General features: G+C 43.4%; 1 protein-coding gene across 2 annotated transcripts in view; it reads right to left on the bottom strand.

Annotated features, from left to right (window-relative positions):
- The window catches only part of naif1 (nuclear apoptosis inducing factor 1), a 37,168-nt gene that overhangs the window by 18,395 nt on the left and 6,137 nt on the right, over nucleotides 1-12,636 (bottom strand). Inside the window, exon 2 of one of the 2 annotated variants that reach the window (XM_088391252.1) lies at nucleotides 580-630. The exons of the other annotated variant lie outside the window; for it this stretch is intronic. Within the exon in view, the coding sequence (XP_088247378.1) occupies nucleotides 580-630 (51 nt within the window). The remainder of the gene's footprint in view (nucleotides 1-579; nucleotides 631-12,636) is intronic. 2 annotated transcript variants of the gene reach the window in all.

Genomic DNA, 12,636 nt, shown 5'->3' with positions numbered 1-12,636 from the left:
TGTTTTTTTTTCACTTTTTGGGGCATTTTATGGCTGGTGCGACTTATACTCCGGAGCGACTTATAGTCCGGAAAATACGGTAATATTGCTTATATGATAGTTATTTGATACATAATTTACATATCGTTATATGGGCCAGTGGAATATTTTGAAGTGCAACCGCCGTCAGCAGCGCGCACCCGGCATAAAGGACGATCGATGAATTTAATGAATTGGAGTGACACAAGTGGTTTTATAAACGTGTTATTTATGTAATTGTTATTTGAATAACTCTGAATGTTACGTCAGGCCCGTTCTCAGCTCTTCGTTTGTGTTTATGTCACATTAGCATACCTACCATTTAGCCTGTTGTTGCTCGTTCATGTCTGTTCCTTGTGTTGGATTGTGTCGAATAAATTTCCCCCAAAATGCGATTTATACTCCGGAGCGACTTATATGGGTTTTTTTTTCACGTTATTGTGCATTTTACGGTTAATGCGACCTATATTCCGGAGCGACTTTTAGTCCGAAAAATACGGTATACAATAATAATATAAAAATACAGGGACATAGAGATAACGGAAGCGAAAATACACTTACCATTCAGTGTTTTTGCTTCATGACAAACAGTTACTGAAACTGCTGGGAGAGCTAAAATAGAAAGAGGAGAGTAAACAAATTATCACAATAAAGTGATGACTCCTTCAAAAATGAAATAAAATAAAAACATGAAGACACTAAATAAAAGTAACATCCATCCGCCTAGATTCCCTTAAAAATGTTTAGGCTACAAAGATACTGAAGGAATGAGGTCGAAATACAAAAAGTCCTGCCTAGCTACAAAAACAGATATGCTCAAACCTCATTGAATAAAGTACATAAGCAGACAAGTATATTCACATATGAAATAAATAAAAGAAACATTTGAAGCATATAATTATACCTACACACCAAATCAATAAAGAAGACATAACTAGACATTTTTGATAAGTGGTGATGAGAAAGGTTTTTATAACTTTATGATCTGATATATATATTTCTGAGGACTTTGAAATAACAAATGACTTTTGATATATTGCCCAAATACCTTAATGACCCTTAAGGAACTGTGGAATGCATGCCTGATGTTTTTTCTCTGAATCATGGACACGGCCAGAGTCGTCTTGACCGTTCAGTACTTGATTGTATCTTATGTTTTGACTAATGCTAGACGCCAGTTTTTGATTACTACTGAACGCTCTGCACAGAGGGAAATAGTTTGCCTAACAAAGCAAAGATACGGTTGAATGCGGTACGACAGTGTATGTCCAAGATTGGAGAAGAATGTTCACAGGAAGGTCACGTGGAGATAAAACCAGTGGGTGCCAGAAGGAGCCACCCGAGAACTCGGCCAAAGATGATCGCCAAGGCCGAGAGACGGGATGGAAGACAACAGCCCCCTCCACACACACACACCAACAGCCCCCCACCAACACACCGAATCGCCCATAACCAGCACCACTCCCATGGAAGCAGACTCTCCTTCGAACTTGCCCCACCCCGAAGACTCATCGCCCATCAATCCCAGCCCACAATGTGCTACTGAATATAAAACTGATCTAACAACCTTGGACTTTGCCTTTTCTGAATGGAGACTTTTCGCTCTTGAAGGGCCCAGCGCTGTATTGCACTTTCCTGAAAACAGAGCTTTTTGAACATGAATTGTGATTGAACTCAACCAATCTGTCTAAGTCTAATTTCTGCTTCAGTGTCTTTGCATTTTCCTAAATCTGAACAAATCAAACGAGCACGCAGTGAGTAAATTGAATAACAGGTGATTGGCAAAGGCTTTTGCCGTGAGGCGCAGATGACGCGCTCCCTAAATTGTGGACAGAATCCAACAAATGGTGACCATCCGACGTGATTTCTTCAGAAGGGAAAGTACATGCTCCACAAAGGATTCTTCCTTCTCCGCTCTTGCTCAACAGTATTGCAGTCCGATCGGCACAAAAGGTAAGGGGGAAACTTTTTTTTTCTCTCTCCCAGTTCAGCAATATTGTGGAGAGAAAAAGCGGAATTCAAAAATTAATAATTTCAGCTCTGTGTTCAGGAATGGTGGTTGTATAGAAGTGTGTTTGTGTGGAACTTGGTAAAAGTGATTTGTGGAAAAAATTAAAAATACAAAAACAGGTGAAGGCGTCGCTGATATAGCAGTACGGATGCCGAGCGACTCCAATAGTGTGACCTTAGAACATTATAGGGCTGTCTAAGGCGAGGGACATCTGGGATGTCCGAGTCGTGGTGAATTAAGAGAAAGGTGGTGAGGACTTTGTCTGATCAGCAAAGGGCGCTCACACCGCTGGAACTTGTGGGATGCCAGTGACTAGCATATGGGCACCTGAGTGGCCTCAATAGTAGACATTTAGGAACTTATTCTGTTGCCTAAGGTCGGGGTCGATTGGATCGGCCAGGCCACCAATACGAGTCGGGGACTCGTGAAAAAAAAAAAAGAAAAAAATGGTTACGGCATCGCTGATATAGCAGGACGGATGCCTGGCGACCTCAATAGTGCGACCTTAGAGACTTATATTGTTGTCTAGGGCGAAGGGTAACTGGGTTAACCAGGTCGCTACATAATTGTTGAAGTGTGTCTATGATGATATTGTGTGGAAAGCAGGCTTGGCTGTCAGATGGGACAGCGGCGCAGCTGAAGAAGTGAGTGATTAGTTGTGGTGCTGTTCATGGGATGGAAGTGATGATTTGTGGTTCATGAAGAACAATAAGTTGATTTGTATAAAATTGTTGATTTTATTTTGATTTCGCATGAGAGTTGGAGTCAGAAAAATGGCTTAACAAGAATTTGATAAAGAATGTATATTTAATTAGCATGAAGGTTATATCCCATTGTGTGGTGGGGTTAAACTGTAACCATTTTTGTTTTCAAAAGGGTGCGGCTCTAAAGTTTGGGCCAAACGGTCAGGTGGGCACAAATGCATATTTTGGACAGAGGTGGGGGGTTACATTGGTGGCGAGGCTCTCCGCACTTCAGTTGCCTCCCCCCCCCCCCAACCCTTGTTATCAGCTGGGAAGATTGTCATGTCTATGTTGTGGGCCCGTGTGTTTGTTCATGTGTATGTTTGTCTTTGTGTATCAGTTCGTTATAAAGGATGGAATTGCGTTAAATTGGTGCACGGAAACGGTGTGCTAGACAATGGTTTATCAGATTTGCATTGTTAAATGTAAATATTAGAAATGATAGAATAATCTGAGGGTTGTGGTCAGAAACTCGTCCAACGAGGAGAGTGCCCAGCCCTCATAAAAATGTGAGAGTAAGAGAGAACATACATTGTAGAATTGGATAAAATTAAATTATGATTGCAGATTTTAAATTTAGGAGGAACTATTGATTGGTTATGACATAAGACTATACAAGGACACATGTAAGGATAAGTCAAAGATTTGAATCACTTAGAGTTAAAAACAACAAATAAAAACGACATTGCAAGGGGGCACTTTTTATTAAAAGAACACCAAGTAAAGTAAGTAGGGGGCATTCGTGATTGGGATTAAATTAAGGATAAAATTAGGTCAATGATTAGAAATCAATGGTGCTCTACACAAAAAGGCTTAAATTTTTAATGGGGAAATATTTGGAGTACTGTGTTGGTCTACATAGGTCATGGGCCGAGTTTATTTGGTTTTGATTGTGGTTTGGGTTTATTTTGTTTATTGTTAGGTTTTCCTTGTGTTTATTGTTAAGGTGTTCATTGTTATTCTCTTATCCCCTGCATTGTAGATGTCTTCTTTATGCAGATAGATTAACAGGCTAGGAATTTAGTGAGGAAAAAATTGATCAATTGATGGGGGTTAATAATTGTCCAAATCCTAGTTACATGTTTTGAGGGACCAGAGCAACGACATTATATTTAATTTGCAGGCCATTATTTCGTATGTGATGACAGTTTCTAGATAAGTAGACTGTTTTATCAAAAATGTGAGAGTGAAGGAGGAGGTTTGATTTGTAATCTGGCATTTGGGTGCCACTTTTAAGAGTCTGTGCAGGAGCATAGATTGTTTTTGTTTGTTTTTAAAGATATATTTGACAGTTTATCTCGGTGCAGTAAGGATATAGCAATTTTGAAAGACTTAAAATTAAAAGCAAAATTACATTTTAATTCTGACACATGCCAGCTAACATGAGGATGGCAAATAAATGAATAAATACTCGCTCAAATGCGGCATGTGTTTTAAATTGGGCGATAAGACATTCACTTTCAAGCACTATCATTTAGCGCTGCTGACAACAATAACTTATGAGATGGTAAACCAAGGAGGAGTGTTATAGTTGGAACACAGGCGCTGTATGACCTATAGATTGAACAATAACATTCACCGCATATATAACCATGTTGGTAGATTGTTAAATTACATTACAGTTTATTACAAAGGATTTCGGAACTTTATTTGATGATAAACACTGGAACGAGGATTTTAGCCGTGTTAATGGGTAGGGTGGATGGATTACTCGAAAAAAAAAAAAGCTTTTGATAAGGGCGGCTTGATAGTAAGATGATGTGTGTGCGCAACTGATAGGATACAATATGTTAATGGGAAGATTTGGGGTGTAAGGAACAAATACTACACAGGAAGACTGATAACACGAAGATAGTTTTGTGAAATTTGTGTCCCAGTGTGTTCTGCCCTAGCGCATGGCACAAGTCCTGAACTGAGTCCTTGTACTCTACTGGCTGCCTCAAAATCAACAGAGGACTGTCCCTGGTCATGAGACACCTTTGACCTTTGGGAGAACAACAGGAACTATTATCATGCTTGAAGGGGGCAAGCACAGCTCTTCACAGGACAAGAACCATATAGTTGGTGAAATACACACAGTAGCAGATCAAAAAGAAAATGGACTGAAAGAACAAAGACAAGATGGACGCATTTGAGAATGGCGGACGGTCCAGCCCTGAATCATCATCATGAGAATCTAAGAGGAGAGGCTGCTAAAGACTTGCACGAGTCACATGAAGTCAAACTGGACACATTGCTAAAGACTGCTGAAGCATTACAAAGTTGGTGGAGTGTGGGACAAAAGGGATGGAAGTGTGTTTGGGTGCTGGGGCAGACATAACTGAGGAGTTTTGATAAAAGTGGGAATAATAAGGCTGCTTATTGACACTGAAACGGGGATAAAAAAAATAAAATACATAGATAGGGACAGTGAAGATGCACTGACAAATTACACAACAGCGTGATCAGAAACTTTGCAAAGTGGACATTGATCAATAGAAATTAAATCATTTGAATCATAAATTTTTATATGTAACTTAGCATTTCGAAGACATAATTAATCTAACTGAAATAATGAAATTTTATAATTGGACCAGTGAAAATTTGGATTCGGGCAACAGAAGGCTGAATTGCTAAACTTAATTGACCTTTATCAAAACAACAGAATTTAATTACACATCAACTGCGACTGACTTATAGGATGCATATTTCAGCTTGAAGGGGTGAGGGGCCATAAGAAAGTTGGAATTCTGGATAGTTGGCAAAATAGTAATACAGTAGGGCTTTAAATAACAAATACATTGACATGACCCTTGCGACAATTGATTTAAATGGCAATTTATGATAGGCATTTGGGGTTAGGATTAACAATCCATCCATCCATCCATTACTGGTGCGGCTTGTCCTTACGAGGGCCACAGATGATTAACAATAATAACTAGAATTATTCATTTCTGTAGAAATTGCGTGTGAAAGCGAAGAGGCTGAATAAAAATTCGGGGAAAGCTACAAGATTATGTTTAAATTTGGAACGTCTTGAATTGGCTAGAAAATTGATAAAAATATAGAAAGAATTTTGTAAAATTGGGCGTGAATTTTAAAGTTGAAAATTTGAAATTTGGGGAGTGGGAAGTTTTGGAATAGGTAGGCATAAGATGAACAGTTAAAAAAAAATTTGAAATGAGTTGAGTCAGTGGAAAAAAAAAAAAAAAGAAGAAAAAAGGAAAACTAGAAGAAATTAGAAGGGAAAAAATGAAAATTTTACCGCAATGTTGGAAGTGAGGATGTGAAATTTGAATTTGAATCTAGGAGGTTAAAAGTGTAATGGAGTAAATCAGATGAATTATCAAAGTCAAAGTCAGCTTTATTGTCAATTTCTCCACATGCCAAAGACACACAAAGAAACCGAAATTTCGTTCCCCCCTATCCCACGGTGACAAGACATGGCTCACAACAGACAAACAGTAAACAAGTATAACAAAAGCGTGCTGAATAAATAATGAATAAATAACACAACAATAATTAAATAAATAATTAATTAAGAGGAGCGTAAAAACGCGTACAGCAGACATTCCCGAAAATAGCGCAACAGTGCCGCACGCTACGCAGAAGGGGGTAGCGAGTTCAGGGCCCTAACAGCCTGGAGAAAGAAGCTGATGGCGAGTCTGGTGGTGCGGGAGCGCAGGCTCCTGTACCTCTTCCCAGAGGGCAGAAGGTCAAACAAGGAGTGAGCCGGGTGACTCACATCTCTGGCAATCGAGGTTGCCTTGCGGGCGAGATGGGAGGTGTAAATGTCCTTCAGGGAGGGAAGCGAAGCACCAATAATCTTACCAGCCGTATTCACTATGCGCTGCAGGGCCTTCAAGTTCTGTTCAGTGCAGTTACCACCCCAGACAGCGATGCAACTGGTGAGGACGCTCTCAATGGTGCCACGGTAGAATGTAGACAGGACTGCCTGAGGAGCACATGCACGCCTGAGCTTCCGCAGGAAATACAGGCGGCGCTGAGCTTTCTTTGCCAGTGACGAGGTGTTCGCGGACCAGGAGAGGTCCTCACTGATGTGCACCCCCAGGAACTTGGTGCAGCTCACCCTCTCCACCACAGCACCGTCGATGATCAGCGGCAGGTGTGTTGTGTGACCCTTCCGGAAGTCCACAATGATTTCCTTGGTCTTACTGACGTTCAGCAGGAGGTTGTTGTCCCTGCACCACGTGGTCAGAAGGTCAACTTCCGACCTGTACCGAGTCTCGTCGCCCTTCGTGATGAGACCCACCAGAGTCGTGTCGTCAGCAAACTTCACTATGCGGTTGTCGCTGTAGGTCGCAGTGCAGTCATGCGTCAGCAGGGTGAAGAGCAATGGACTGAGCACGCAGCCCTGGGGGGCCCCCGTGCTCAGCGTGATGCTGGCGGAGATTTTGTCGCCAACACGCACCACCTGAGGCCTCTGACAGAGGAAGTCCAGTATCCAGTTGCAGAGGGAGGTACTGAGGCCCAGCTCGTCGAGTTTGGAGATGAGTCGCTGCGGCACAATGGTGTTGAAGGCAGAGCTGAAGTCCACAAACAGCAACCTCACATATGAGTCCTTTCTCTCCAGGTGGGTGAGGGCCGAGTGGAGGGCAGAGCAGATGGCATCCTCAGAGGACCGCTTGGCACGGTACGCAAACTGGAAAGGGTCAATGGTGGGGGGGAGAACGGACTTGATGTGCTCCAAGACCAGCCGCTCAAAGCACTTCATGATGATGGGCGTCAGTGCCACAGGGCGGTAGTCATTGAAGCAGGACGGTGCAGGTTTCTTCGGCACAGGAACGATGGTGGCAGCCTTGAAACACGAGGGGACGATGGCCTGCTGCAGGGAAACGTTAAAGATGTCTGTGAAGACACCCGACAGCTCCCCAGCGCAGTCCTTCAGCGCTCGACCCGGGATGTTGTCAGGGCCCGCCGCCTTACGGGTGTCAATAGCGGCAAGCGCCCTCCTCACACCGTCGGCAGAGAGGCGCAGGGGCTGCTCGTGTGGGGGGGGAGTGGTCTTCAGCGGGCAAGTGCTGTTCTGGGCGTCGAAGCGAGCAAAGAAGCGGTTCAGATCGTTCAGCAGGCGGACGTCGCCCTCACAGCTCCTCGGCGCGGGCTTGTAGTCTGTGATGGTCTGAATGCCCCGCCAAAGGCTACGTGCGTCCTTGCTGTCCTTGAAATGGGTGGAGACCTTGCACGAGAACGCCTTCTTCGCTTCTTTGATGCCTCGGGACAGGTCGGCCCTCGCTGTCCTCAAGCCAGCCTCATCCCCTGCTCTGAAAGCCTTGTCCCTGGCCCTCAACAGTCTGAGGACAGCCCCCGTCAGCCACGGCTTCCAGTTCGCGCGAGTGACGACGGATTTCGAGCAAGTCACATCATCGATGCACTTCGTGATGTAAGAGGTAACAGAGTCAGTATATTCCTCTATGTCCGTCCAATCGTTGTAGGTGGCTGCCTGCTTAAACAAGTCCCAGTCAGTGGTGTCGAAGCAGTCACGAAGTGCATCGGAGGCACCCTCAGGCCACACTCGAACCTGCCTCCGAACCGGCCTGGATGCCTTTACCAATTGTCTGTATGCGGGCAAAAGCAAAACGGTGAGATGGTCAGAAAGCCCTAGATGGGGGAGGGGGGTGGCTTTGAAGGCTCCCTTTTGCGCCGAGTAGACCAGGTCCAGGAAGCTGTCTCCACGTGTCGGAAAAGGAACATGCTGGTGAAGCCTCGGGAAAACAGACTTCAGGTTGGCATGATTGAAGTCTCCAGCGAAGATGGTGAAACCGTCAGGGTGCGCCGTTTGCTGTTCACTGACGGCCTGGTACAGTTCGCCAAGCGCCGCGGTCCTGTCTCCTTCGATGTTGGAAGGCGGGATGTATACCGCGACTAGCAGAATCGCGGTAAATTCCCTCGGCAGATAAAAAGGACGGCACTTAATGATCACAAACTCCACAAGCGGCGAGCAGTGCTTACATACCATCACAGAGTCCCGGCACCATTCTTCTCGGATGTAGACGCATATTCCACCTCCTCGCGACTTTCCCCCTCGTACAATGGCACGGTCCGCCCGATAGCACGCTAGCCGCTCCAGATGCACCGCAGAGTCCGGAATGTTGTCACTCAACCAGGTCTCGGTGAACACGAGCACACAGCAGTTCCGCACCGTCCGGTTCGTAGACCTCAGCAGGCGAACGTAATCCATTTTGTTGTCCAGCGATCGAACATTCGCCAAAAGAATGGAGGGCACCGCCGGTCGCGCTGGGTTGGCCGCCAGCCTGGCCCGGACGCCTCCGCGCTTGCCCCTCTTCTGCTTCCTCGCACACCGTTTCCGACGACTCCCAACCGGGGGAGGAATAGCGGGTGAGGTCGGCGACGGATCAGGACGTAGCAGTCCGAGCGCCTTTAATGTCGACGCTTCAAAGTTCAGAACGCCGCAAAACCCACTTCTGCCGATGTCAAGCAGAACCTGCCTGCTGTACTTGTAGCACGGACGAGACGAACACACAAGACTGTCGGACGAACACTCATTAGACGAATTATGTGGAAGTAGTTAAGATTAAAATAAAAGGAAGAGGAATGCAGAAGAAGTTGAATAATAATAAAGTCAAGGCAATTCAAATTTATTTATATAGCCCACAAGCAAGTCTCAAAGGGCTCCAAATGTACAAAAATTGCCAGTTTAAAATACAAGAACAATAAGTGTGAGGGCCACAATGATGATCATGACAGCAAAAATATTTCTAATTGGTTTTGATAGGAACAAAGGGGGAACATGGAAGAAGGTTTTCAAAATTTGTGATATAGCGTCACTCAATTATCAAGAGTAAGTATTTCTTTTTAATTCTAAGAATTGGCATCAACAAAAAATGAGAACGATAATCCAAGGTTATAGTGTAAGTGGCAGGAGGAAGCTGTGTATATTTTTTAAACATTATTTTCAGTATCATTTCTTAGGAGAGTCAGTAATGCTTGTGAGGAGATGAATGAAGGAACAAGGTGACAGTAAAAGGGAGTGCTCTAAAAATTTTTGGTTTTTTGCCAGAGGTAGTTATTTGGAGGGATGAATTTAAACTGAAAGCAAAATGGAACTGTTTAGTGGAAGAAATATGAGAAGGTGGAAATATTGAAGTTACAGCTCAACACAAAGTGTCAAATAGTCTAAGTGTGAGATGTGAGCAAACTAAATGGGGAGTTAAATCATGTTCCAGTATTATGCATATTGGCAAACGATGTGAGGACAGGAGACCAGACAATTAGATATTAATTTTAATATTAATATTTGAAATAAAAAGGGAAATTTTAATTGAGGAGAACATTTTGCATAGGGAGGGTTCTTTTTACAATGTAATATTGTATGTTTTATGTGTGTGTTGTGGGATGACAGTTTGTCTGTAATGCTGTATGAATGTCAAGTCTGTACTTGGGATGGGGTTTCTGTATTGTAAATGGTTAACATGATTCAAGGTTGGGGTGATGTGATAACATTCCTCTCACCTGAAAAATATAAAGATACTACAGATTTGAAAAAAGCAAGATTGATCAGGGCTCATTTTGGACTAAATATGGGTTTAGGATTACTCTGGGGCACCATTGACAACAAAAGACTTCAATGGAGAAGGCCCATTTCAAGATTATGACCAGACGTGACTATACCAGCATTGACAATCAAGACTCTGAGCCAAGACAGTGTATGACAACAACTCTGGACTTACCTGACAGTGTGACGAAATGTATGTGACGGAATTTGTGATGACTTGCTTTGTTTTGATGTTTTACCTAATTGTATTGCAGCCTCTAACAGCAACCCAGGGAGCAGATTGTGCTTTATTTGTTAAACTTGCTTTACTTCGCAGGTTGTCAACTGCAGTCTTGGAGAATTTTGTGTCATGTCTGTGAACATGCATTAACAACTAACCCCTTACTTTTCATAACGAGTTTGTAAATGTGATCGGTTTCATGACAGGCTCGGCAGGCTCCAATTTTCTATTTCATGCGTTTGACATGCGCCCATGTGTGGATTATTTTTATCATTATGAATTTTATTTTTTGGTATTATGGATGTTTATTGTACGGAGAGCTGCATGCACAGCTACAGGTGGGTGGTGGCTTTTGTTCTTACAGCCATGTGAGATGCTGCCAGTCGAGTTTCAGGGACTGAGAATTGGTGATTCCAGGCGAGGATGGCATCTGGAGGTACACCGAAGTCCAGCTGGCGATGGGTATGTCACTATGGACATTGTTATTTTTACTTTTTAACGAATGCGTCAAAAGGGGGAGGTAGAAAAATACAAAAAAAAAAAAAACAAAGGGGGGAATGGTGAGATTTTAAGTGTTTTCAGATTTGATGGTTTTTAAGTCTTCAACATGCTGGATGGAGGAGAAGAAGCAGCTCGGCAGAAATGAAGTGAATGGGAGACAACATCATGAGATGGAGCCAAAGCCTGGTAACAAGTGTGAAGAGTTTCAAAATAGCTTATAATAAACTGTAGACCTTCACAAGATAGGATCAAATAGGTGGGAGAGTATTAAATGTAAAAAATTAGAACAATAACATACAGACTCCAAACAAATTGGGAACAGGTGGATTATGAACGTTAAAGTTTGAATAACACATTATTCACGTGATTCATTTGCAGGATAAACAATGGAAGGGATTGATAAACTGAACAAATTTAAGATGATTGCGGTATTATTATGTCGAAAACAAATAGATTCAACAATTTTTTTCCCTATAAAATGGTGCCGTTTGGGTTTGAAGTACATAGTCGCTTCAAAGGAGGAAAAGCATGATTTAAGATACGTGATTGATCAATGAGAAGGCTATCCCTTGTACCAGGGGGGTCAAACTCATTTGTTCACGAGCCGCAGTGTAGTCATAGCTTCTTTCGGAGGACCGGTATGACTGTCATACCCAAATAAATGTGTGAGCACCTCATATTATATAGAGTAAAAGCTACAAAACAAACTGACAAGTAACTCGCTTTCAAATCAGACAAATAAAAACTGGTCTAATATTTAAAAATAAGATATTATTAAAAGTGAAGACAATTTGCAATTCGAGTAATGACTCATGAATAAAAAGCACAATTTGTCTTCGGGGGCCGCATAAAATCATGTGTCGGGCTGCATCTGGCCCCCAGGTCTTGAGTTTGACACCTGTGCCTTATACAAAGGTAAAGTAGGATTAGAATTTGATAAAACAGATATGGACATCATCATATTCCATTAGAGTTTGAATTGCTTGCAATACAATTACAAATTAGTTAACACCTGTGTGATTGATTGATTGATTGGGTGGTTGATTGATTGATTGGTTGGTTTATTGATTGAGTGATTCATTGAGTGACTGACTGAAGGGCTGAGTGGCCGAATGGGCAATTGTTCGATGTCTATCTGTCTATATGTACCGTATTTGCCGGTGTACAGGTCGACTCGGTGTATAAGTCGACCCCCTAAAATTCGACGGAAATTTACGATTTCATGATATATCCTTTGTATAAGTCGAGCTCAATTGTTGCATTATATTAAACGTCAAAATTCAATATGCGAAATTTATTGACGAAATGTGTTCAAATTCCGGGAGGCCGTGCGCATGCGGCTGTTTATAAGCACCGCGGAGGAGATCGCGGCCGGCGAGCTCGCGCACGCCGCCCGGCACCAACGGGAGGCCGGAAATAGCTCCAAGCCGAGCGGATCGGCACTTTATAAGCACCGCGGAGGAGATCGCGGCGCCTCATTGGACTTCCAGCGGCCGGCGAGCTCGCGCACCCGCCCGGCACATCCGGGAGGCCGTGCGCACGAGCCAAGTGGCCGAAAATAGCCCCCGCCGAGCGGATCGGCTGTTTATAAGCACCGCGGAGGTGGTCGCGGCGCCTCATTCGACTT

The sequence above is a fragment of the Syngnathus floridae genome, chromosome 12 (assembly GCF_059516105.1).
Source record: "Syngnathus floridae isolate MCC-2025c chromosome 12, RoL_Sflo_1.0, whole genome shotgun sequence".
In the NCBI taxonomy this organism is placed as follows: domain Eukaryota; kingdom Metazoa; phylum Chordata; class Actinopteri; order Syngnathiformes; family Syngnathidae; genus Syngnathus; species Syngnathus floridae.
Note: the sequence above shows the minus strand (reverse complement) of the source record. Positions and strands in the feature narration are given on the sequence as shown.